Source organism: Callorhinchus milii, unplaced genomic scaffold (assembly GCF_018977255.1).
Source record: "Callorhinchus milii isolate IMCB2004 unplaced genomic scaffold, IMCB_Cmil_1.0 Scaffold15, whole genome shotgun sequence".
NCBI classification, from domain to species: domain Eukaryota; kingdom Metazoa; phylum Chordata; class Chondrichthyes; order Chimaeriformes; family Callorhinchidae; genus Callorhinchus; species Callorhinchus milii.
In genome coordinates this window covers 16,982,390-17,004,167 of record NW_024704756.1, presented here as the reverse complement: position 1 = coordinate 17,004,167, position 21,778 = coordinate 16,982,390, and the positions used below count along the sequence as shown (strand labels likewise).

General features: G+C 51.6%; 1 protein-coding gene and 1 long non-coding RNA gene across 2 annotated transcripts; one reads left to right on the top strand and one right to left on the bottom strand.

The window, feature by feature from the left end:
* Nucleotides 1-6: 6 nt before the first annotated feature.
* inppl1a (inositol polyphosphate phosphatase-like 1a) lies at nt 7-20,349 on the bottom strand. The gene is made up of 29 exons (XM_007894199.2): nt 20,270-20,349; nt 18,263-18,451; nt 15,271-15,334; nt 13,366-13,510; nt 13,093-13,222; nt 12,542-12,673; nt 11,931-12,018; nt 11,599-11,697; nt 10,900-11,022; nt 10,169-10,283; nt 9,919-10,025; nt 9,558-9,660; nt 8,965-9,161; nt 8,418-8,535; nt 7,780-7,876; nt 7,289-7,427; nt 6,791-6,890; nt 6,512-6,600; nt 6,228-6,309; nt 5,707-5,796; nt 5,473-5,586; nt 5,250-5,338; nt 4,767-4,854; nt 4,090-4,245; nt 3,511-3,586; nt 3,004-3,147; nt 2,139-2,877; nt 1,577-1,689; nt 7-783 (listed from the first exon to the last, which is right to left on the bottom strand). Exons 2-29 carry the CDS (start codon nt 18,403-18,405, stop codon nt 690-692), a joined length of 3,774 nt encoding a protein of 1,257 aa, XP_007892390.1. The 5' UTR covers nt 18,406-18,451; nt 20,270-20,349; the 3' UTR covers nt 7-689.
* On the top strand, nt 15,247-16,303 carry LOC121850200. The gene is made up of 2 exons (XR_006085498.1): nt 15,247-15,309; nt 16,263-16,303. It is a non-coding gene; the product is annotated as an uncharacterized LOC121850200 (long non-coding RNA).
* Nucleotides 20,350-21,778: the final 1,429 nt, after the last annotated feature.

The window sequence follows — 21,778 nt, the reverse complement described above, 5'->3', positions numbered from 1 at the left end:
AAAAAAGGCCATTTTAATGTGGAGACCACGAGGCTTGGTGTGAAGTACCTGGTGGTATTTAACAGCGTGAAACGTTCCTCATTCAGCCCAGACGTGTACATTGATATGAAGCTGAGAAACGTTTGGTTCTCAAAACCATGTAACGTCTTCCCTCAGACCTGCAAACAGAAGCTCTGCTCCTGGCAATTCTCTGCATCCCTCGCTCCGATTATGGCTATTTATATATTATCTGCAAACTGCAATTCAATGCAGGTCAGTTCTGTCCAGAGGTGGGTGTGTGTGGGGAGGGGGGATGTAAACACCAATGGTCTGGGAGTAAGGTCTCTTCATGTGAGAAAGGATTCACTGTGTTGGGGGTGGTGGGGGACAGTGGGTTGCGGAGTGGGGGGAAACGTTAACTGATCAGCGTTGATGGTCAAACAGTATTAGGGTTGGTCTCTCTGATATATGAGGGGTCAATGGCCCTTGTGGACGGCAGTCACTGAAACAGGCAGGAAGAATGTCTGAGAGAAAGTACATCTTGGTTGGGATTCCTGGCACACGGCTGATCTCTGTCCGGGCAGGAACACGCTCTGAGGTGAGGGGAGGGGAGGTGAGGGGGCTGTAGTGGGTTGACTGGGCCATTGACCACCCGATCAATCGATCTCTCTCTCTCTCCCTTTACAGAGTGATGGTCCGTCCCTCGACCCTCATCTCCACAATTCCTGAACCTTCTCCAGCAGCAGCCGGCGGTGAGAAGGATCAGCGACCCCGGCTTCCGTCAGATCCCCCTCACTGACATCACTGGGGAACAAACACAGCCCAGTCATCACCATCACCAGCGGGTAATATAATAATAATAATAATCATTGCATTTGACACAGCGCCTCATCGCATCTTCGAGACGTCTCAAAACTCTTCACAGGATACACCGCAAAGTGTATTGACTTTTTTTTGAAGAGATTATTATACCCGGAAAAGCAATCCACAATCAACTAACCACTGGGTTCCTATTTACTGCTGGTAAACAGAGGCCTGTGTGGGTGTGTGTGTGTGTGTGTGGAGTAAGGATATTTGCCTGAGGTTTCGCCCTGACCTGCCCCGGAATCAAACCCGAGTCCTCTTGCTTGTGAGATGAGTGCGTTAAACACTACACTGCAGCCCTCCACACAGTTAACATGGACCCAAACTCACAGAGAGCAGAGCTGAGGTTTGAGTTAACCATTTGGACTATCTCGTTCTCATGCAGAAGATACCAGCCCCCACACCCCCCTAACCCACACACATGCACTCCCCCCTCCCTCCCCCCGGTTTCATCCCCACTCACACTCCTTGTGGGAAATGCTCTAGAGAATGCCCCGACCCCCAAATATGCACTGATCCCTCATCTCCCACCTGATGGATGCGATCTTATTCCCTGTAGAGGCCATTACCTACCCCCCTCTCTCCCAAGGACTCCCTCTGCCCCAATTGGCTGAGGAGGACCTAACTATGGGCCCCCTTTCTCCTTGTTGTCCCTCCTCTCCTCCCCCACAGTCATCCTTACGATCTCCAGGCCACGTTCCACCCCCCCCTCCCCCTTTGTTACTGCACTTACTGAAAATAGTCCATGTGATCCCATCCATTCTTTATCAGCCCCGCCTCATACACCTCAAGGCCCAGGTGTTTCAGGAACTGACAGATGTTGCTGTCCCCGTGTTGGTCCGAAGCCTAGAGAGAGAGAGAGGGGAGAGCAAGAACATCTGGAATATTGTATTTCAAAGGGAAATCGGCTAAACGTTGAAAGAGGAAGAATCTAGAAGGGTGTGCGGGGGGAGGGGGGGAGAATCATCTCAACCAATCTGGGTCCAAATGGGTCAAAATGCCTCGTCCTAAAGTATGATCTCTGTCTCTCTGTGTCAGAGACGCCGCCCTCTGGGTGAGATGTTAAACCGAGCTCCTGCCTGGCCCGGGTCACGCGGGGCTATTGGACAAGAGAAGGGAGTTTCTATGTCCTGCTGTCCTGGCCGACAGTCCCCCAGAGTTAATCGTTCGATCACCTCACGGTTGTTTGTGGGATGTTCTGCAAATTAACTGCTGTGATTTGAGACGATTCGACGTTAAACACTGTGACGAGTGTAAGGATCGCGGTTATACGGTCGCTGTTACAAGATCGTTACCTCGGTGTCTACCGATCGGGTCTTGGCGGGCAGGGGAGGAGGCACTTCCTGGTGTCCAGAGGTGTTGGGGCGGGTGTAGCGGGGCTGAAGGTCGGGGGCCTTGTTCCTGGCGGGCAGTGGGGGGCTCTTGGATGGCCACTCCCGGCCCGGGACGGGCAAGTCACCTCGGCCGGAGAGGCGTTCCGAGTCACCGGCCTCCATCACCCCAGTCACCGCCGCCGGCTGAGCCCCGGCCCTGCCCTGGGAGCTGGACGAGCTCTTGGCCGCTTTGCCACGGGCTTTAGGCTCGGAGCGATCGCGATCCCTGCCCATGACAGGCGTGGGGGCACTGCCTGGCCTCTCCTCCCGGCCCAGGCCGGCTTTGGGCATCGGTGTCTGCCCACTGTTGTCCCACAGCTCAGCTGCGCTGGCGTACAGCGGGTTGTTTTGCATCTCCAGCTCGGTGGCCTTGGCCCGAGCTCCCGGCAGCTGGTCAGAACCGCACCACAGACTCTCGTCCTCCGAGGAGAACCCTTCACTGCTCGGGTGTCGCCGGGAGGGGTCTTTGACTCTCTCCAGCCCCTTTGGGGGATTTGGCTGCAGCTTGTTCCTCGGGACAGTCTTGGCCACCTGGATCCCAGTGTTCTCTTGGGAACCTCTTCCCGAATGGGAGTAGGGAATGCCTTCCAGGACAAAATACGATGGGTTATTGAAGCAGCTGGACTGGGAGTCATCTTCCGGAGCGTTGCTCTGCTTCAACCTGGGAAAAACACAGACAACAGGATTATTATTAACCCAATAACCCCCCCTTCCGCCCCCCCCCCCCAACCGCTGACAACACCCCAGCCAGGGTGGGCTCTGAGTCAGCAACACTGGGTGCCAGTACCTTCCCTGTGGGGTCTCCTCGCTTCCTCGGACACTTCCCCCAGTGGCTGCCCCTCCAACAGGGATACCTTCATCAGGGCGACTGTGAGACCCAGCTCCGGTCACCTCAGGGGCATCAAAGCTCCCGGAAGACTTCCCACCGTCTCTGTGAAGCCAAGGGTCACCGGTGAGAGCTCACCTATGTACAGCGGTCAACACACATAATAATAATAATCCTTGCATTTGATATAGCGCTTTTCACGTCGGGAGGACGTCCCAAAGCGTTTCACAGAACACACTGTAAAGTGAATTGACTGTATATTTGTGGGCGAACGCGGCAGCCAATTGCGCACAGCAATGTCCCACAAACAGTCATAGATTGAAAATGACCGATTTATTATTGTTTTTGGTTTTGGAGGGGTTATTATTAAAAATTGATACACCCGAGTTAAGATCTGGCCCAGTGAGGGGCTCGGCCAGTGAAGAGACCACGCAGTGAGAGAGAGCCTGGCCCCAGTGATGGACTCACCCTGTGAAATCTTGGTTTGAAAATATAATCTTCCCTTTCGGGGCTCCGGTCTCGTCTTTCTCAAAACTGATCCAATCTGTTGAAAGTCAAACAAAAAGGAAAAACCATCTCCTCAAGTCAGACTGTGCAGAGAAATACCAGCTCCCAGCTGGTCCCCAACACCCACTCCATTAGGGCTCATAGGAGCCAAGGGCAGTTTGTTTCCAATTGCTATGCATGTCACCTCAAAGCCAGACCAGCTCCATGGAGACCCGCTCTCCCACCCACTTCATCCCCCAGGATAGGGGGAAAGAGCAGGGAATTGGGATCAGTGTAGTTCGCTCCAATGGACGAACTGTCACCAGCTTTAGCTCCGTGGGAAATCAATCCCATGGAATGAGCCACCGGGAACGTTCAGATAAATAGCAGGAAAGCAGCTTCCAGCTTCCACGACCTGACATTCCCGCAAAACAGCACCAGTGATCAGAGGCATCCCGTCTGACAGCTCTCAGAGTGGGGGGGTGGTGGGGGTGAGCGAGAGCATGTCTAAGCTTCCAGAGAGGGGGAGTGAGGGGAACGCTGGGTGCGGGCGGAACCTACCGTACAGGCGTTCCCGTGTCGCTCTGCGCTCCGACGGGATGCAGACCTTCATTTTACCGCGGATGAACCCAGACTCTTCCCCCCGGTGAGACAGGCAGGTCTCAAACTGTTGGGCGGTGCTTCCAATCATGGACTTCAGAGCAATACAACACTCTCCTGCGGCCAGAGGCATTGAAAGATCATTAGACATTAAAGACTCCGTAGTGGAGTCCTGCAGCATATCGTAAGCGAGAGGACCAGGGTTCAATTCCTGGCCGAAACGTTGGGCAAGTTTCCTTACTCCACTCGCCTCTGTATACCCAGCAGTAATTCGGAGCCTGGTTGTTAGTTGATTGGCAGATCGCTTTTTGGGGGTAATAACCCCTCAAAAAAAAATTGGTGACTCAATCCACGACTATTTGAATGTATTTGGCTGTCGCTTTTCTCCCACAAAATACCCAGTGAATCCTCTTTACAGTATAATCTGCGAAGCGCTTTGAGACGTCTCAACCACATGATAGGGCGCTGGGTCAAACCCGAGGATTATTATTAAATTGACTCACACATATTACTGACCAACTTGCAACCAAACAACTGAGTAATTAACCAACAATGAACAAAGTAAGCACCTAACTAGGATATTATGCTATTATGACTATGACTAACTAGACCAGATTGGCCGGGTCACTGGGACTTACCGTAGGACTCGTACCCATCAGTTGACTTGACGGTCAGCAGGAGATGCTGGTCTTGGAGATATTCCATGTCCGACAAGATGGGCACCAACTGTTAATGAGAAGTCCCACACACATCCATGAGCCATCACCCTGTCCCACACAGCACTCCCATGGCGGGTTACAGCACACGTTACAGACAGCGCAGAGGGAGCTTCACTGTCTCTAACCCTGACCTGGGAGTGTGGACGCACAGTGTAGAGGAGCTTTACTGTGTCTCTAACCCTGACCTGGGAGTGTGGACGCACAGTGTAGAGGAGCTTTACTGTGTCTCTAACCCTGACCTGGGAGTGTGGACGCACAGTGTAGAGGAGCTTTACTGTGTCTCCAACCCTGACCTGGGAGTGTGGACGCACAGTGTAGAGGAGCATTACTGTGTATCTAACCCTGACCTGGGAGTGTGGACGCACAGTGGGAGGGAGAGTTGCGGCTGAACCGATGACCTACCAGTGGTAGCTGCCAGGATGACCACGCGACTCTCAGGAAGCCGTGGGATTCACTGTACTGGTTGTCGTTCTCAGCGGTCTTCTTAAACTCTGTGAAATAGAGAGAGAGTCTCACGTTTCAGCAGCACAGACACTGCAACACACAGTCCTTCTCCCTCTAACCAACAACACACCGTCCCTCTCCCTCTAACCAACACAGTCCCGGTGACTCCTGGCGCTCAGACCTTCCAAACAGCCCGAGTAAATCTCAATGAAGAACTTTGTCTTGCTGGTCGTCTTGACGATGGCGTCTATGGTCTCGAACTCGATGCAGGCCCCCTCCGAGCTGTTACCGGGATCTAGCGCACGGCAGAGAGTAGAGACAAACGTCAGTCAGGTAGTTATTCCCCCTATCCCCTCCCCCACCCCTCTCCCACCCCCTCACACACACAAAAAAATCAAGCGTCGTTCACTCTTACCTTTTTTTGACACAAACTGGGACGTCACGCCTACTTCGAAGGTGGCAAAGACGGGAGAGTGGTCACTGGTCACAATGTCATCGGTGCAGCCTGGAGAGAGGGGAAGACATGAGTGTGTGTGGGGGAGGGAGGGGGAGAGAGAGACACCACTCCCTACTAAAACAGACATCAAACACGTGCCATCAGGTGCCCATGGGCAGTCTCTCTCTCTCTCCTCCCTGGTGTCCTGGCTCAGATAAAATCACTCATTCACTTCACGGCTGTTTGGATGGACGTCGCTGTACGCAACCTGTCCCCCGCATTCGCTGACACGACACACAGTCACTACACTTCACAGTATATTCCTGCGAAGCATTTCGAAACGTTCTCCTGACGTGAAAGGTGCCATATCTAATGTAAGAAAGACACAGTCAATTCACCTAACAGTCTATCCTGTGAAGCGCTTTGAGACGTCTAGAAGACGCAATAAGTCGCTGTATCAAATGCAAGGATTATTATTATTATTAATAATATACTCTCACCATAGGAGGTGCACTGAATGTATGTCTCGGGGTAGGCTTTCCACAGCACGCGATCACACCAGGATGGCACGTTGATTCTCACCTGAAAAAAATTGTGGAAAGGAATAAAATGAGTTGGACAAAATCCCAACACTTCCAGGGTTCAGCTGAAACTTTACTCGTAACGAGAAGATTGATTGACGCAGTCTGAGCAGCGCATTGCTGGGTTGGGGAACCCCCTCTCTGTGCTCTCTCTCTCTCTCTCTTTCTCTCTCTGGGGGGCTCGGCAGCCCGCTGTCTCTTACCCCGGTGGTCTTGAACTTCTGCCACGCGTACAAGTCTCTGGTGTTGCGTTCGTACCGGTACGTGGGTGGGAACGTGATCTCATCCTCACCTGTAAAGGTACCACACAAAACAGGTCAACGTGTCACTGACACAGAGAGCGACACACTCTCTTAACCTCTCTTTCCCCCCACCCCCCTATTACACCCCCTTTTAACCACTCATTTTTGAGACCAAAAGATACCTCCTGCTGACGGCTCTTAAATTGCACAAACCGACACATGGTGAAGATTTTGACTCACAGAATCTCAGGAAGACTTTGCTCTTCTCCCGCTCCAGGTTCAACTGATCCACACTCATCAGGACCTCGAACTCCTTCTTGTTGATGTGATTTAGAATATCCTGAAACAAGGACATTTAATAATAATTAAATTATTAAACTATAATAATTATTATAATTATTATTATAATCGTTGCATTTGATACAGTACCTTACCACGTCATTGAGACGTCTCAAAGCGCTTCACAGAATATACTGTAAAATGGAGTGAGGCATTTTGTGGGCGAAACACAGCAGCCAATTGTGCACAGCAGCGTCCCCACAAACAGCCGTGGATTGAGTGACCACATTATTTGTTATTGGAGGGGTTATTACCTCTGGAAAGCGCAGAGTGAGTGCAGGCATGGAGTTACTGGTGGACAGGGGACACTCGAGGTGAGATAACGAGCTTCCGTGTTTTAAAGCTGAGCCGAGCTCTCGGGGAAGGGAAGGAGGGAAGGGGTGATTGTCGGAGGGCCACCTGCACGTCCATGTCCAGCCGGTAGTTGAGGTCTCCCAGCCAGAAGAGGTGTGTGAAGCGTAGGGTGATGTCAAACGAGCTGAGCTGCTTGTCTCCCAGTTGTAGCAATCGCAGGATATCGAGGTAGTTCTGGTTACGTCTGAAACAGAAACAGCGTCAGGAATCCTCGAGCCAGCCAACAACAACAACAAATCACACTGATACAGCGCCTTTCACGTTGGGAGGACGTCCCAAGGTGCTAGACAGTGAAGGGTTTGCATCTGAGCTGAGGGCTGGAGTCAAGAGGGGTGGAGGTCAGGGGAGTGGGGAGAGGGGAATGACTGAAGGAGAGGTCAAGACGGTCCTTCAAGGAGGCAAAGGAGGGGCGAGGGAAGAGTTGGTAAGTCCGGCAAGCGGGGAGTTAGTGTAGACAAGCCTGGATGCTAACCGAGGCTCCGGGGCTGGTCACTGTGCCTCTGTATAGCTCTCAGACAGACATCGCTCCCACCTACCTCAGGACCTTCTCACTGCCTGACGTCAGGTGGCAGTTCACGAAACCAAAAGACGTCCCATTAAACAGGAAGGAAACGCCCACTGCACCCTTGTTCCCTGTGAGGTAAAGAGAGAGAGACAGAGGTTCAGTGGTGACTCGTGCCCGGCAGATGCTGACAGCCAATAATCGTCGCCCATAACATCGCAATGTCCTTCACAGGGACTTGATTATGGCTGAGCATGTGTAGGCACAGCCTGCAGCCAATTTGCAAAGAGCCCTCTCTCTTCCTTCCCACCACCTGGGACACAGACACACACACACACAGTCACTACATTTTACACACACACAGTCACTACACTTTACACACACACACACACACATACACACACACACAGTCGTGAACTGAATGATTAATTTATCTCCAGTGTTGCTGGCCAGGACACCAGAGGAGAAACTCTCCTCTCTTTTCCAACGTCGTGAGGGGATCTTCAAACTCACCTGAAAAGGAACTTAGTTTTAAGGTCCCCTCTGGGGGCTGACGGCTCTGACAATGCAGTGCTTCCCCCCCGTCCCCCCAGCAGTGGGCTGGAGCCCCGGCCTGGACTGTGAGTTGAGCCGCGGGCGTGAGAAGCTGTGTGTAGGGATGGCGTCACTCACCCAGGGTGTTGGCGATCCCTGTCTTCACGCTGGACGTGTTGATGTGACTGACGCGATTCTCGTGGTCGGCTTTGATCAACACTGCGATTTTAATGTTCCACAATGACTGGGTGGCCACCTGCAGTGAGAGCATCGTCACATCAAACCCCAGCACCACCACCCAACCCAACACCGGCATCAGAACCAGGAGTCCGGAGGCGTGAGTATGGGGTCCGTGTCTACAAACGGGGGTCACTGGTCTAAACGTTGTGCTGTAGTTGTGCGGGCCGAGGGGGTGGGTGGGGGGGAAGCCTCCTTGGAAGGCCGAAAGGAATTTGTTTGGACTGGGGGTCAAGTATCTAAACTAAGAATCCCAAAGTCCAGAGAGGGAAAGGGATGCCCGCGGTGGGTGGGGGGTAGGGGGGGGGGGGTGGGAGGGAGATGGAGATTGACTCTCTGGCTTTTCATTATCGGAGACGCCATTCAACTCTTACCCGTCACACAGGTTAGAGCCCTGGGTTATTCTCTCCCCCCCCAACCCACTGCTCCCCCCAACTTTCATTCCTACCACTTTGAAGTCCAGCTCCGTGGCATCCTTGATGGTCGCTCTCAGGAAATCCACCCAGTCCTTGTCACTCAGCGCGTTCTCCTGGGTCCCGATCACATAGATATCATGAGGGATGGCAGCTGTGGTCTCGTCCCTGGTCCTCCCGAGACCCTTGGACATCAGCCACGAGGTGCTGGATTTTGGGGGCTGGGTACTGCCTGTTGAGACCCACACCCCCCCACAAAAAAAAATTATCCTCATTTCCCAGTTACTCTTCCCCTCCTGACAAAGACATCACCATTTCCTAGCCAACATTTTAACCTCCACATCCCCTCCCACATCGAGTCTGTCCTCTTAATATCACTTCGCGGTCAACTCTCGCCCACACTCACCACACAATCATCTCCAACCTTACATTCCAGCCCTACCCTCTGCTGCTGGATCTATTGCTCTCCCACCACTCCCTTTGTTCCAACTTCAATGACCCAGTCTTCAAAACTGAAGATCACAACTCTTCGGGTGTTAGGGATGGACTCAGATCCACCGCTCTATTTGTTAACCATTTACTACAAACACAAATGCTACACCGTGTTGGAGTTGCTGCTCAGCCTCACCCATGTTCCATGTACCGATAAAGACCGAGATCATGTCCGGCTCGTCCTGGTTTGAGTGCCTGTTCTTGATCAGCTGCAGAAGCTGGCAGAAAGCCTCTCGCTTCTAGAGAGGACAGAGAGGATGTCAGTTAATATAGCACTCCTTCATCTCAAACCATCTCCAACCCCATCATCTCAAACCATCTCCAACCCCATCATCTCAAACCATCTCCAACCCCATCATCTCAAACCATCTCCAACCGCATCACTTCAAATTGTCACCTCATAAAATTAACTTCCACCCACCCGTGTTTACCAACAAAATACAGTCACTACGCTTGGTGCCTGGGAAGCACTTGGACCTGGAGTTGGTGTGACGTACCCGGGCGTTCTCAAATATGAAGTCCCTCTGTTGGTTTTTCTGCGAGTCCTTCTCGAACACAATCTGCAGCTTGCTGGGCGTGCTCTGGTACTTAATGAGCTGCAGAACTGATGGAGGAGGGGAGAGGAATGGAGAGAAGAGGAGGAGAGGAGAAGATAAGACCAGGTCAGTTGGACAAGCCACACAGAAGCCGGCTCTCAGCAAAGGAACGAACCCGAGACTCAAACGCTGCGCTCCGAGGGTTCCTCACTTTTCTCGTAGGAGATGGACTCCTCGGGGGAGCTGTTGGATTTCTTGCTGATGTGAAGCTTCCCTGCCTCCACGTCCAGGATCAGCGTCTGTTTCTGGGTTTTGCCGAGACGCACCTGCAGGTAGAGAGAGGGCACGGACTGTCAGCCCGGGCAGCGCAGTGGGACGGACGGACGGACGTTTGGTGTGTGTACGTGTTTGTGTTTGTGTGCTCCGCAACAACAACTTGCATTTGTATATCGCCCCTCACACAGGGTCACGTCCCAGAGCGCTTGACAGTGACGGAGCAGGACACCGAGCTGGGGGGAGAGGGGGGGAACAGACCAAGTAGCAGCTCCTTTTCTCCTTTAGCCGCTGCAGTGAAGGTGGCTGCTCAGTGGGAAGGCTGTGAGAGTGTGGGTTCAGCTGATTGAAGCTCATAACAGCACACGTCAGCTCAGTGTGATGTTTCCATTTCCCCCCACGTCAGGCAACTTGTGGTTGATTCGCTGCCAACGATATTGCCAAGTTTGTGCCACTTTGTGCTGTTACCGACTGGCAACGTGTTGAGAGGACGTCACGATCATTCCGCTTGGCAGGGAGACAAGTAGAGAATGGTCTTTAACCATCGACCCGGGCAAGTTCCTTCCTCCCTCGGGCCATGGCCGAGTGTGTGTGAGGGAGGGACCGACAATGGCCCCTGTGAACATCGCGCAAATGCCCAAATAAATCGTTTTCGCCTATTTTATTTACCTCGAAGCTCTGGAGAGGAATCGATTTGGAAGACATGCAGGAGCCCTGTGTGGAAGAGGTCCCAGGGTAACAGGGTAATGTGACGCTCTGGTTGTTGATCATCTCTTGGAGAGACTTCAGGACCTGATAAACCACAAAAACCCAGCTGGACGTCAATACCCAAAGCCAGGCCTTCAAATCCCTCACTTCTCTCCCTCGTCATCAAACCATACATCTGCCCCTCTGTCTGCACCAGAGAGCGCATATGACCAGTGGGGAGGAATTCTGTCTGTCTGTCTGACTGACTGACTGACTGACTGACTGACTGACTGATTGATTGATTGATTGATTGAATCGAATCCCGACTTCAAAGTTCAGACCAAATTCAACAATTTGCCAAATCCCGGCTACTCCAGGATGCCTCATGGAGAGACCCGGGTGGAATGTCCACCCTCAGGTGTGGGGCAGTGAGTCAGGGGGCTGATCCGGGTTTAAACTATTTGTGCCTGTTCAGGGGGGGGACGTTAAAGATCCCATGGCGCTGCTGGGGGTTTCTCTCTCGCAGACATCTGGCCGGCAATTCCCCTGAGCAATCGCTCGTGCTCCTCGCGGCTGTTTGCGGAGCCGATTGGCTGCCTCACTACACTCGGACGCCACTTCCTTGCGAGGCGCTGAGCTGTCTTAAAGTGACAAGGTGCAACCTCTGTCCTTCTTCATTACCTTCAGCTCCGCTGAAGACAACAGGTCGTTGAGGGACGAGATCTTGTTGACGAGTTTGTCCAGCTCAGTGTCACTGCTCTGGCTGCTGCCTTGGGTCAGCTGCCGAGAGAGAAATAATAATACTAGCAATAATAATAGTCGAGACGCCTCAAAGTGCTTCATAGGATATACTGTAAAGTGGAGTGACTGTTATTTTGTGGGAAAACGCAGCAGCCAATTGTGCACTGCAGTGCCCCACCACGCTGCAGGACTCCAGAAAGCCCAATGAGCCAGCCATTCCGTCAATCGTTCATGCCGTCTCCACCCACCCCCTCCACCGGTGCTCGCCTCACCTGTTTCTTGGGTGGGGTCATGGGCGAGTTCTGCTTGTCAAACACCTTCATCAACACTTCCATGTTAGACAGCACCAGGTCCACCTCACTGATGGGAGACACAGAGAAGCAAGTGGTTAGATTGGGAAAGTGATCAGGCAACGGCCCTACTGATGACAGCCCAGACAGATTGGCTCATCAGCAGAGGAAGATTGGTCGCTAGGGACAGGGATTCTTCCCACTCAGCTCCTGCAATCCAAAACCCCAACTTGGAGGGTAGTCCTAGCTGGACACGCAGAGGGAAAGCTTGCCAGACAGTGCTCCCAATGGCAAGCTATGTGGTATGTGTCAGACACCAGGGTGATCACGGTGATGGATTTACACGTGTCAGACCACGGTTGACCCAAACTAGCCGTACTGCTGAAGGGCCCAGAAGATGAGGAGAGGTTTGGCCAGTGAAGCCCAGCTTCCAAATGAAGAGTGGAATGAGGAATTGTTGTGTGAGACTTTAAATGTTAAGACTAAGTGGGTTCACGAGACTGAGACGAGGAGGAATTCTGGAGCGCTTGGTTTCTGAACCACTCCCAGATGGTGCCCCCTTGTGGTAGTTCTGTCACCGAGGCTCACCGTACCTCTGTAGGTTATGGCACAAGTTGACGATGGTGGAGTTGAGGTGCCGGAGGTTGGTGGATCCTGACCTCACGCACTCCAGGTCCTGCTGGAGGTTTGCTCTGAGATACTCGCTCAGCGATCCGACCACGTCACTGGGCAGGAAAGAGACATGTCAGAAGCCAACGCATGCCAAACAATCCACCTGCCCCTGCCCAACCTTTCTCGCCCTGCTCCACCCAACCGACCATCCTCGCCCCGACCAAACCACGCGTCCTCACCCCGACCAAACCACGCGTCCTCACCCGCCACCACTCAGCCCAAGCTGTCCGCTCCTCCCACCAAACTCGCCCGTTCCAATAAAGCTTCTCCATCAATACCAATGGGATGTTCCCCTGCAAAATACACAGTGAGTGTCACAATCACATGGCTCATTGGGAAGGCCGTGAGAGGGTGGTATTCAGTCCTCCCAAGCCTGCGGGGGGAAATGCCTGCTCACACCCCACCCCCCCACCGCCGAACCTACTGGGAGATAATTGCACACACACACACACACACGCACCCCCCCCGGTACCTGCTAAGCCCGCCATCCTGTATTCGTTGCTGTAGCTGCTGAGTTATCGCCAGCGTTTTAGCTTCGGAGCCCAAGATGGTGCCGGTGACCCCAGGACGTGGCGGCAACGCTGGTCTCTCATCCTCACCATCTGCGAAGAGACAGAGACAAGAGACTCTGACCTGGGAGAGTGGACGCACAGTGCAGAGGGAGCTTTACTGTGTCTCTAACCCTGACCTGGGAGTGTGGACGCAAAGTGTAGAGGGAACTTTACTCTGTGGGTGTATACATTACCTGAACAATCATCTGCCACCTCCCTCTCCTTCTCTCTCTCCACTGGGTAGAGCAGAGATGTCACTAAGCCCTGGTTGGGCTGTTGATAGGTTGTGATGAGGTCACCCAGACAGGAGAAACGTTTCACTTGAACTCCCTGTGATGTCTGGAATATAAAATAAAAGCAATATAATCCTTACATTTGATACGGGCCCTTTCACATTGGGAGGATGCAAAAATATTGCAACGGGATATAGATATGTTAGGGGGAGTGGGCGAGGAGGTGGCAGATGGAATTTAATGTGGGGAAGTGTGAAGGTATTCACCTGGGTAGCAAAAATAGAAACTCAGAATTTATGGAATTCACTACCCCAGAAGGCTGTAGATGTCAGTCCTTGAATACCTTCAAGGCTGAGACTGATAGATTTTTAAAAAAATAGAGGGATTAGGGGATGTGGGGAGAGGACAGGTAATGAGAGTTAGGTGAGAAGATCAGCCATGATCTTATCGAATGGCGGGGCACAGGCTCGAAGGGCCGAATGGCCGACTCCTGCTCCTAATTCTTATGTTCTGATGATATCTCCAAGCACTTCACAGAAATTGCCATAACTCACTGTGCAGTGACTGTGTATTTTGCAGCCAATTTGTGCACAGCAATGTTCCACAAACTTTTACGGGGGTAATAATCCCTTCCAAAAATAAATAAATTATAATAATTTGGTTACTCAACCCATGACGGTTTATGGGACATTGCTGTACTCAATTGGCTACCGTGTTTTGGCCACAAAACATACAGTCAATTCACCAGAGTGATAAGGTGCTGTATCCCATGGAGGGATTATTATCATAACTCCTCAATGGAAAGGAAGGCGATGTTTTGCAGAGGCGGTTGGTTGGCTGGGGCCCCTCGTCTGAAACACGGCCTCATGACTAGTGAAGCGCAGACCTTTAGCTGTAACTGACTTGCCAAATATGCTTATTAACAAGGTTTCCTGGTAACAAAGGACCAGTCAGGATGTGGTCGCCTCAACATGTGATGTTTATTGTAATAGTTATTGTCTGAGTGACTTGACAAACTCAACCGGCTGCAGTTCTTATCATTACCCCTAGAAGGCGACATACCCCAGCGCCGTATCTACCAACTTATATACATCTATGTGGAATGTCCAGGTTGTGAAGGGTAGATCTCCATAGCAAGGGACTAGACTGAAACTAATGGGAAGGAGAGGACCTAAATAAAGAAAGAAGTGGTTAGTTTATGTGAGGCCCAAACTAAAGGGCATCAATATAAGATAACTTGTGGTAGATCCTACCAGGGGGTTTTGGAGGAACATTTTCACACAAATAGATGTTGGTAAAAATGTGGAACTCACAGCCGGAAGCTGTGGGTGTAGCAAAAAAAGCATCAATGTGTTGAAGAGGAAACTTGATGCAAAAGCATAACAGAGATGGAGTAGAGAGAAGTGGACAGCAGAGGGCAATAGGAGGGACGGAGGCTTGTGTGGCCTGACTATCATTCTGTGTGACGCTGTGTAGATAATAACAATAATCCTTGCATTTGACACAGTGCCTCAAAGAGCTTCACAGAATATACTGTAAAGTGAGTTGACTGTAAAGTAATTTTGTGGGTGAAACGCAGCAGTCGATTGTGCACAGCAGAGTCCCACACACAGTTGTGGATTGAGTGACTAAATTATTATTATTCATTTATATTTTTTGAAGGGATTCTTAACCCCGGAAAAGCGATCCACCAATCGACCAACGCCCAGGTTCCTACTTACTGTTGGGTAAAGAGGCGTGAGGGGAGTGAGGAAATGTGCCTAAGGTTTCACCCTGATCGGGAATCGAACCCAGATCCTCTGGCTTGCGAGGCGCGTGCTCTAACCACTGAGCTACAGGACTGCACGGTGTTGAGCTTAAGCATACCTGGACGGCCAGGAAGTTATCAGAGTCCTGCAGGATACGGTATGTATGCACTTGTTTCTGAAACCTGCCGGGGAGGGACAGAGACAGAGAGACACATTATCGAGGAACAGCTCAACCCCCAACCTCACCCCCAGCCAGACCCGCAGCACCCTCTGCTCCTGTATCCCCATGATTCCATCCCACAAACCTATCATAGCACTGCTACTCAACAACCACCCCATCACCCCCTGCCCCCACCCCATGGCCTGCATTCCTCTCACATCCTCTGTCCATCCCCTCCTCACCCATCCCCTCCAATGTAGGTAGGATGCGTCCGCTTTCCATTTCAACAATCTATCTCTGGGATTTCCAGGTGTGGATGGGATGTGGGGAATTCTCAGTTTGGTTTGGAGACTCTTAAGCAACGGTGATGGGTTTCCACGTGTGTCAGACGTCCACCCGGCTGACCAAAAATAACCAGCGGCTACCCAGGCAGGTCACTGAGCTCCACACTTCTGACAGAATAACTCATTAACGTGCTCAGTAACCGCCCGTGAAAGTGATCGCTCGCTCTCAAAGACGAGTGTCATCAAGAACTCACCCAGATCTACACTGATCCAGGATGGAGTGAATGCACTCACACTGTCGTGTCTGTTGAGCACGATTTGAGACCTGCACACAGTTTGGATCCTGGAGTTGACACGTTTGCAACTGTGAAGTCATGTAACAAAGTATTTTAGAAAGCTATTGTATATTTTGTGTGCGTAGTTCAAAGGGCCTCCAAATGTACTCTGGTTTAGGAGACCTCTGATCTCTTATTCACGACCCATAACACATTTCCCCCTCCCCGCCCCTACATCCTCTCCTGTTGTTTCTGCCTCTCCTCACCCACCGCCCCCAACCCCATCGGAATCAGTTGCAAGTCTCATTTTTCACCTCTCGCTTTCACCAGCTCTCTCTGCCTCTGTCACACTGCACTCTCTCTCTCTCTCCCACTCTCTGTCACACCACAGGTTGCAGACCGTGCTATCAGCAAGAAGACAGCGCACCACAAGAAAAGAGACTCGGAGCAAACTAGTCACCCTATTACTCAGCCGCTCCAATTCCATCCAACGACTCTCAGCTTTCGTCTGTGCACAACCCCAAACAGCAACAAGTGTCGGCTTTGCCACAAAATATAGAGGCACTAAACTTTACAGTATAGCCTGCAAAGCACTTTGAGACGTCTCAACAGCGTGATTAGGCGCTTTATCAAATGCAAGGATTATTATTATTAGTAGTAGTAGTGGGCAGAAACCAAAGATCTTCCCATCTCCAGAGGACATGGGTTTGAACCCAACGCCAAATGGAGAAGCAAAACAACACAATACAGATTATTTACATGGCGCCTTTCACGTCGAGAGAACATCTCTCGGCACGAGGAAAATCAAATGATAAATAATCCGCACATTCGTCACAGCGCATGGTCGACGAGTCTTGAAGTGCTTCGCAGAGTGTAGTGACTGTGTGTTTTGCAGGAACAGCATTGGATCTGAAAGTAGGTCACAAGCTCCCTCGCCTCCCCCCCAGCCCCCAGCCTCACCCCTCACTATGGTTAAGCCTCCTGTGAGACGGATGTGAGACCACATGGGTGGTTTAGATGCACCTTTTTCAGCTTTGCACTTCTCACTGAAAACCCAGACCATAGAAAGGCACGTTTCGGGGAGAGTCAGGGGGCGAACGGGAGCAGAAGGGGGAGAGAGGAGGGGGAGAGAGAGGGGCTGAACGTCTATGGATATTCTGTCAATAGACCCCCTGGCGGAGGGTGGGGAAAGAGAGAGGTTGAGACCCCTCCACCCCTGCGAGGGGGGTGATTGGTCTAACTTTCCTCTGCTCTTGCTGTTCTAATGTTAGAGTATCTAAAGCTGTCACTTGTTACTTCCTCACAGAAGTACTTGCTCTAACTCTGTGCTGACTTCCCCTTGTGGCTTCTGTGGAGCTGAATGTTGATCATCTTAGAGAGTGTGTGTGGCTGTGGTGGGCAGTGATGATCCCCATTAGCCCCCTCCCCCCCCACGCTTCACACAGCCTGGGGTAATAATAATAATAATAATCCTGGCATTCGATACAGCGTCTCATCACATCTTCGAGAAGTCTCAAAGCGCTTCACAGGATATACACTGTGAAGTGACTGTGTATTTTGTGGGTGAAACGCGGCAGCCAATTGTGCACAGCAGCGTCCCCACAAACAGCCGTGGATTGAGTGACCCAATTTTTTTAGAGATTATTAATTAACCCGGGAAAAATGATTCCCCCAATCAACTGACAACCGGGTTCCTACTTACTGCTGGGTAAACAGGCGTGTGGAGTAAGGAAACACGCCTAAGATGGGGTGTCAGGCTTCGGGTTTGAGTCAGAGTGAGAGGAAGAACCAAGGACATCAATAGACAGTTGCACTGTTTCCGTAGTTACAGTACCTGGCCCGGTTCTACTTTCCGCCCGTCATAAACACGCGGTCCCCTTTCTCCCCCCACCCACCCACCCCCATTTCCCCCATCATCAGGGTTCTCTGCCATTTGCTGCATCATGTGTGTACACGTGTAAGCTACATGTGAGCCCTGTGTAAGTTCCGCGTGTCCAGTGTTCTGGCTGACAATCCCCAGATAAAATCACTCACTCACCTCATGGCTGTTTGTGGGGATGTCGCTGTGAGCAAATTGGCTGCCCCGTGTTAACTGCATGTAAAATGCGTGTAAGGCGCATAGTAAGCAGTGAGTAAGTGTGAGTTTGTAAGTGTGTGTAAGCGTGTGTAACTGAGCGTGTGAGTGTGTGTAAGCGTGTGTAACTGTGAGCGTGTGTGAGTGTGTGTAAGCGTGCGTAGCTGTGTGTGAGTGTGTAAGCATGTGTAAGCCTGTGTAACTGTGTGTAAGTGCGTATAAGCGTGTGTGAGTGTGTGTAAGCGTGTGTAACTGTGTGGGATGTGTGTGTGCGTCCCCGGTGTTTCTGAGTATGAACGACCGCGAGAAGTACTTACAGCAGACACAGGGCGTAGGCTCCGGCCACCGATTCACTGTCCCTCACCAGGAAGCTGCCATCTTTGTTAGCTTTGGCCAACAGCTCCTCGGCTCGGGTGCGGCTGATGTCCCAGTGATGCCAGAGTGGCCTGGACAGAGGCATCCTCTCCCTGCCCGCTCCCTGCCCTCCGCCCTCCTCACTGTCCGGCCTGTGTGAGAGAAAATAAATTGTGTTTATTAACAGGTTTAAGGAGATATTAAGAAACACTGAGTATACGTACCCACCCCATCGTCCAGCCACAAGATCTCATACACACATACCTAGAGAGACACACATACTCATATATAGAGAGAAAGCCAGAGAGAGAGACACACACACACACACACACAGAGACACAGACACTCACAGAGAGACACACACACACACAGACGTGTAAGGAGATAGAGAGACATAGACGCACAGAGAGATACACACACAGACATTGAAACACACATGCACAAACACACACACTCACATAGACAGAGAGCGAGAGACATAGACACACTCAGAGAGACAGAGATATGCACACTCACGCAGAGAGATATATACACTGACACTGACAGAGAGAGACACACACACCCTCAGACAGAGAGAGACACACTCATAGAGAGAGACAGAGAGAGAGAAACAGACACGCACACGCACACGCATGCGCATACACACAGAACATTGAGCTCTTTATTGAGCTGTAATAATCCCTGTGATTGATACAGCGCCTGTAACATCTCACAGGTAATTGTTATCAGGTGTAGTGACCGTTTAAGTAGATATACACGGAGGCCATTTTGCCCCACAGCAAGGTCCCGCAAACAGCCATGAAATGAATGACAAAGTATTTCCATTATACATGGCGGGATCTTTAACCTCGGTCTGAACTGGGGGTGGGGGGTGCGGGTGGTTTAACGGCTCATCCGATGGACTGTGCCTCTGACAGTGTGGGGGCTCCCCCCAGCACCAGTCTAGAGCGTCAGCACAGACTGTGAGCTCAGGGTCCCTGACTGGGGTGGTGGGGGGCAGAGGGGGGTTGGGGGCTCGAACCCACTACTTCCTGACTCCAGAGACAGGGAGCTACTGACTGTGTGACAGGCCGTGACAAGAGGAGAGATGAGCGACTGTAAATGTGTCTGTGACACTGACACACACTGTGAGGTCAGGGTGTGAACGACTCTCTTCCTCCCTGAGGAAGGGGTCCCAGGCGCAGTGGCGAGCGCGGTGGCCCCTTTAAGGAGCAGCAGCCCCCTCATCGCTTGTTAATCAGATCCTCATCGCTAACGACACTCGCTCCCACACACTGTAACTCTACAGCTTACAGCACACACTGCAATAGGCGTCAGACACCGAGCGGGGGCAGCGATGGGGAACAGGCGGACGAGAGGTGGGGGTGAGGGTGGGGGGGTAGATATCTGGTAGCTTTTCAAGGTTCTTCACACCCAACAGATGCCTGTGACCTCCTGCTGACCATCCCCCCCACTCCTCGCTCTCTGTCATTGACCCACTGCCCTCCCAATCCATCACTCACCCACCCACCCTTTGCCCTCTCGCCCACTGCTGGAGACTTGCCAATAAATACCCTTTGGAACTCAGAGGGTCTCGTTCAACACCCACTTCAGCGAGTTGGCAATGGGGGGGGGGGGGGAGGGGTGCATTGTGTCTGTAACAAACCCCCCCCCCCACCCCCCCCAGCACTCAACATGCCTTCATCAGAAACTGAGAGAGGAACAGCAGAGAGAGAGTGGTGTAAATCCACAAAAGGCAAAAATACTGCAGATGCTAGAAATCTGAAATAAAGCCAGAAGTGGCTGGGAACACGCAGCGGGTCAGGCAGCATCTATGGAGAGAGGAAAGTGAGTTGACGTTTCAGGTCGATGACCCTTCACCAGAACTCTAGTTGTTAGTGTAAAACTCCACACAGACAGAGAGAGACAGTGTGTTAATCCTCACACAGGCAAGCGGAGGGACAGCTCGAGCTCAGCAAACACACACTCACCCTCGTCAGCCCCTGACCCTGAAGCTGACAGCTCTCAGCTTCTCTCCCTGCTCCTACCAGCCAGCCAGACAGACAGCCAGTCACACAGCGTCTGTGCCCTCACTCACTCTCACACGCAAGGGCTGTGTTCTTTAACACATAGAAACACTCCTCCCAATGCTCTGCTGTCTCACACTTACACATACCCCCTGGTGGACTTTCCATCCCATTGACAGCCTCACCAATAATAATAATCCTTGCATTTGATATAGGGCCTTATCACGTCATTGAGACGTCTCAAAGCGCTTCACAGACTGTACTGTAAAGTGTAGTGATTGTGTGTTTTGCGGGTGAAAGGCAGCAGCCAATAGCACACAGCAGATCCCACAAACAGTCGTGGTTTGAGTGACCAAATTATTATATTTTTAAAAAAAAATTTGAAGGGATCATTACCCTCAGAAAGCGATCCGCCGATCGACTAACAACTGGGTTCCTACTTACTGGGAAAAGTCAGCGGGTGCAATAAGAGGATTAGCAAGCATTGCCGTTAATTACGTGGAACGTAAAACCTTCCATCTGTCCTTCTCCAGAGTGATAAGCAAGAGTCTTAGCAAGTTACGAGTGTCGGAACACTTTGAGGAATTGATCTTTCCTCAGGGTCACCTTCCAAAACAATCCCAAATTATTCATGGTCAGGAGGACATCCTAAGGCGCTGAACAATCAGGGATTAGATCCGAGCGGGTGGAGGGCAGGGAGGGTCACAATAGCTGTCACAATAGCCCTGATTAAATTAAATGAAATTGGGACAAAACTTGCAAGTGTTTCACCCACAAATACACAGTGGCTCCACTTTACAGTATATTCTGTGAAGTGTTTTGAGACGTCTCAGCGACGTGATTGTTGGTGAGGTGAGGTGAGCGCGCTCATCTCTACTCTAGAAGGCTCCAGCGAGGGGGCGGTGAGCAGCTCTGAGTTTCATTAGTTTAATCTGTGTTGCTGGGTTTGTTGGACACGTCCGTCCCTCTATCTCCTTCAGCTGACAGAAGGCAGATTGTCCTGTTCAAGCTTCAGGTTGGAGTTAAAAATAGGATCACGTGTCACAGACCATCACTCGTCTCCGCAGTTCAGCATTCCTGCGGCATCGACCAAATGCCGTCAGCTCTCGAGATGCGACCAGTGAACCCGGCCGCAGGTGAGGCCAGAAACAAAAATGTGACGTTACGTCACAAGTTACATGAAGCTTGGAGCTCACGGTCTAGGCTGACTGACGTTCCATCCCAGAGCGCAGCATTGTCAGTGGTGCCATCTTTTGGGTCAGATGTTAAACCGAGCTCTGGTCTGTGCCTGTTCAGGTCCTGCGTCGCTATTCGAAAAGAGAAGAGAGTTTTGCCCTCTTTCTCTCTCTCTCTCGCTCTCTCTCTCGGTGTCCTGGCCGACAATCACCTAGAAAATCGGTCATTCCATTCATGGCTGCTGGCAGGAGGTTACTGTCTGCAAATAGCTGCCACGTTGCGCCCACGAAACTTGCC

Coding starts and splice junctions, on each gene's coding strand:
- inppl1a (XM_007894199.2), bottom strand. CDS start 18,405: ATGCCTCTGTCCAGGCCACTCTGGCATCACTGGGACATCAGCCGCACC. Junction 11,023..11,598: donor TGTCTTCAGCGGAGCTGAAG/GTAATGAAGAAG, acceptor GTGGTTTATCAG/GTCCTGAAGTCTCTCCAAGA. Junction 6,891..7,288: donor GGCTGGACATGGACGTGCAG/GTGGCCCTCCGA, acceptor TCCTTGTTTCAG/GATATTCTAAATCACATCAA.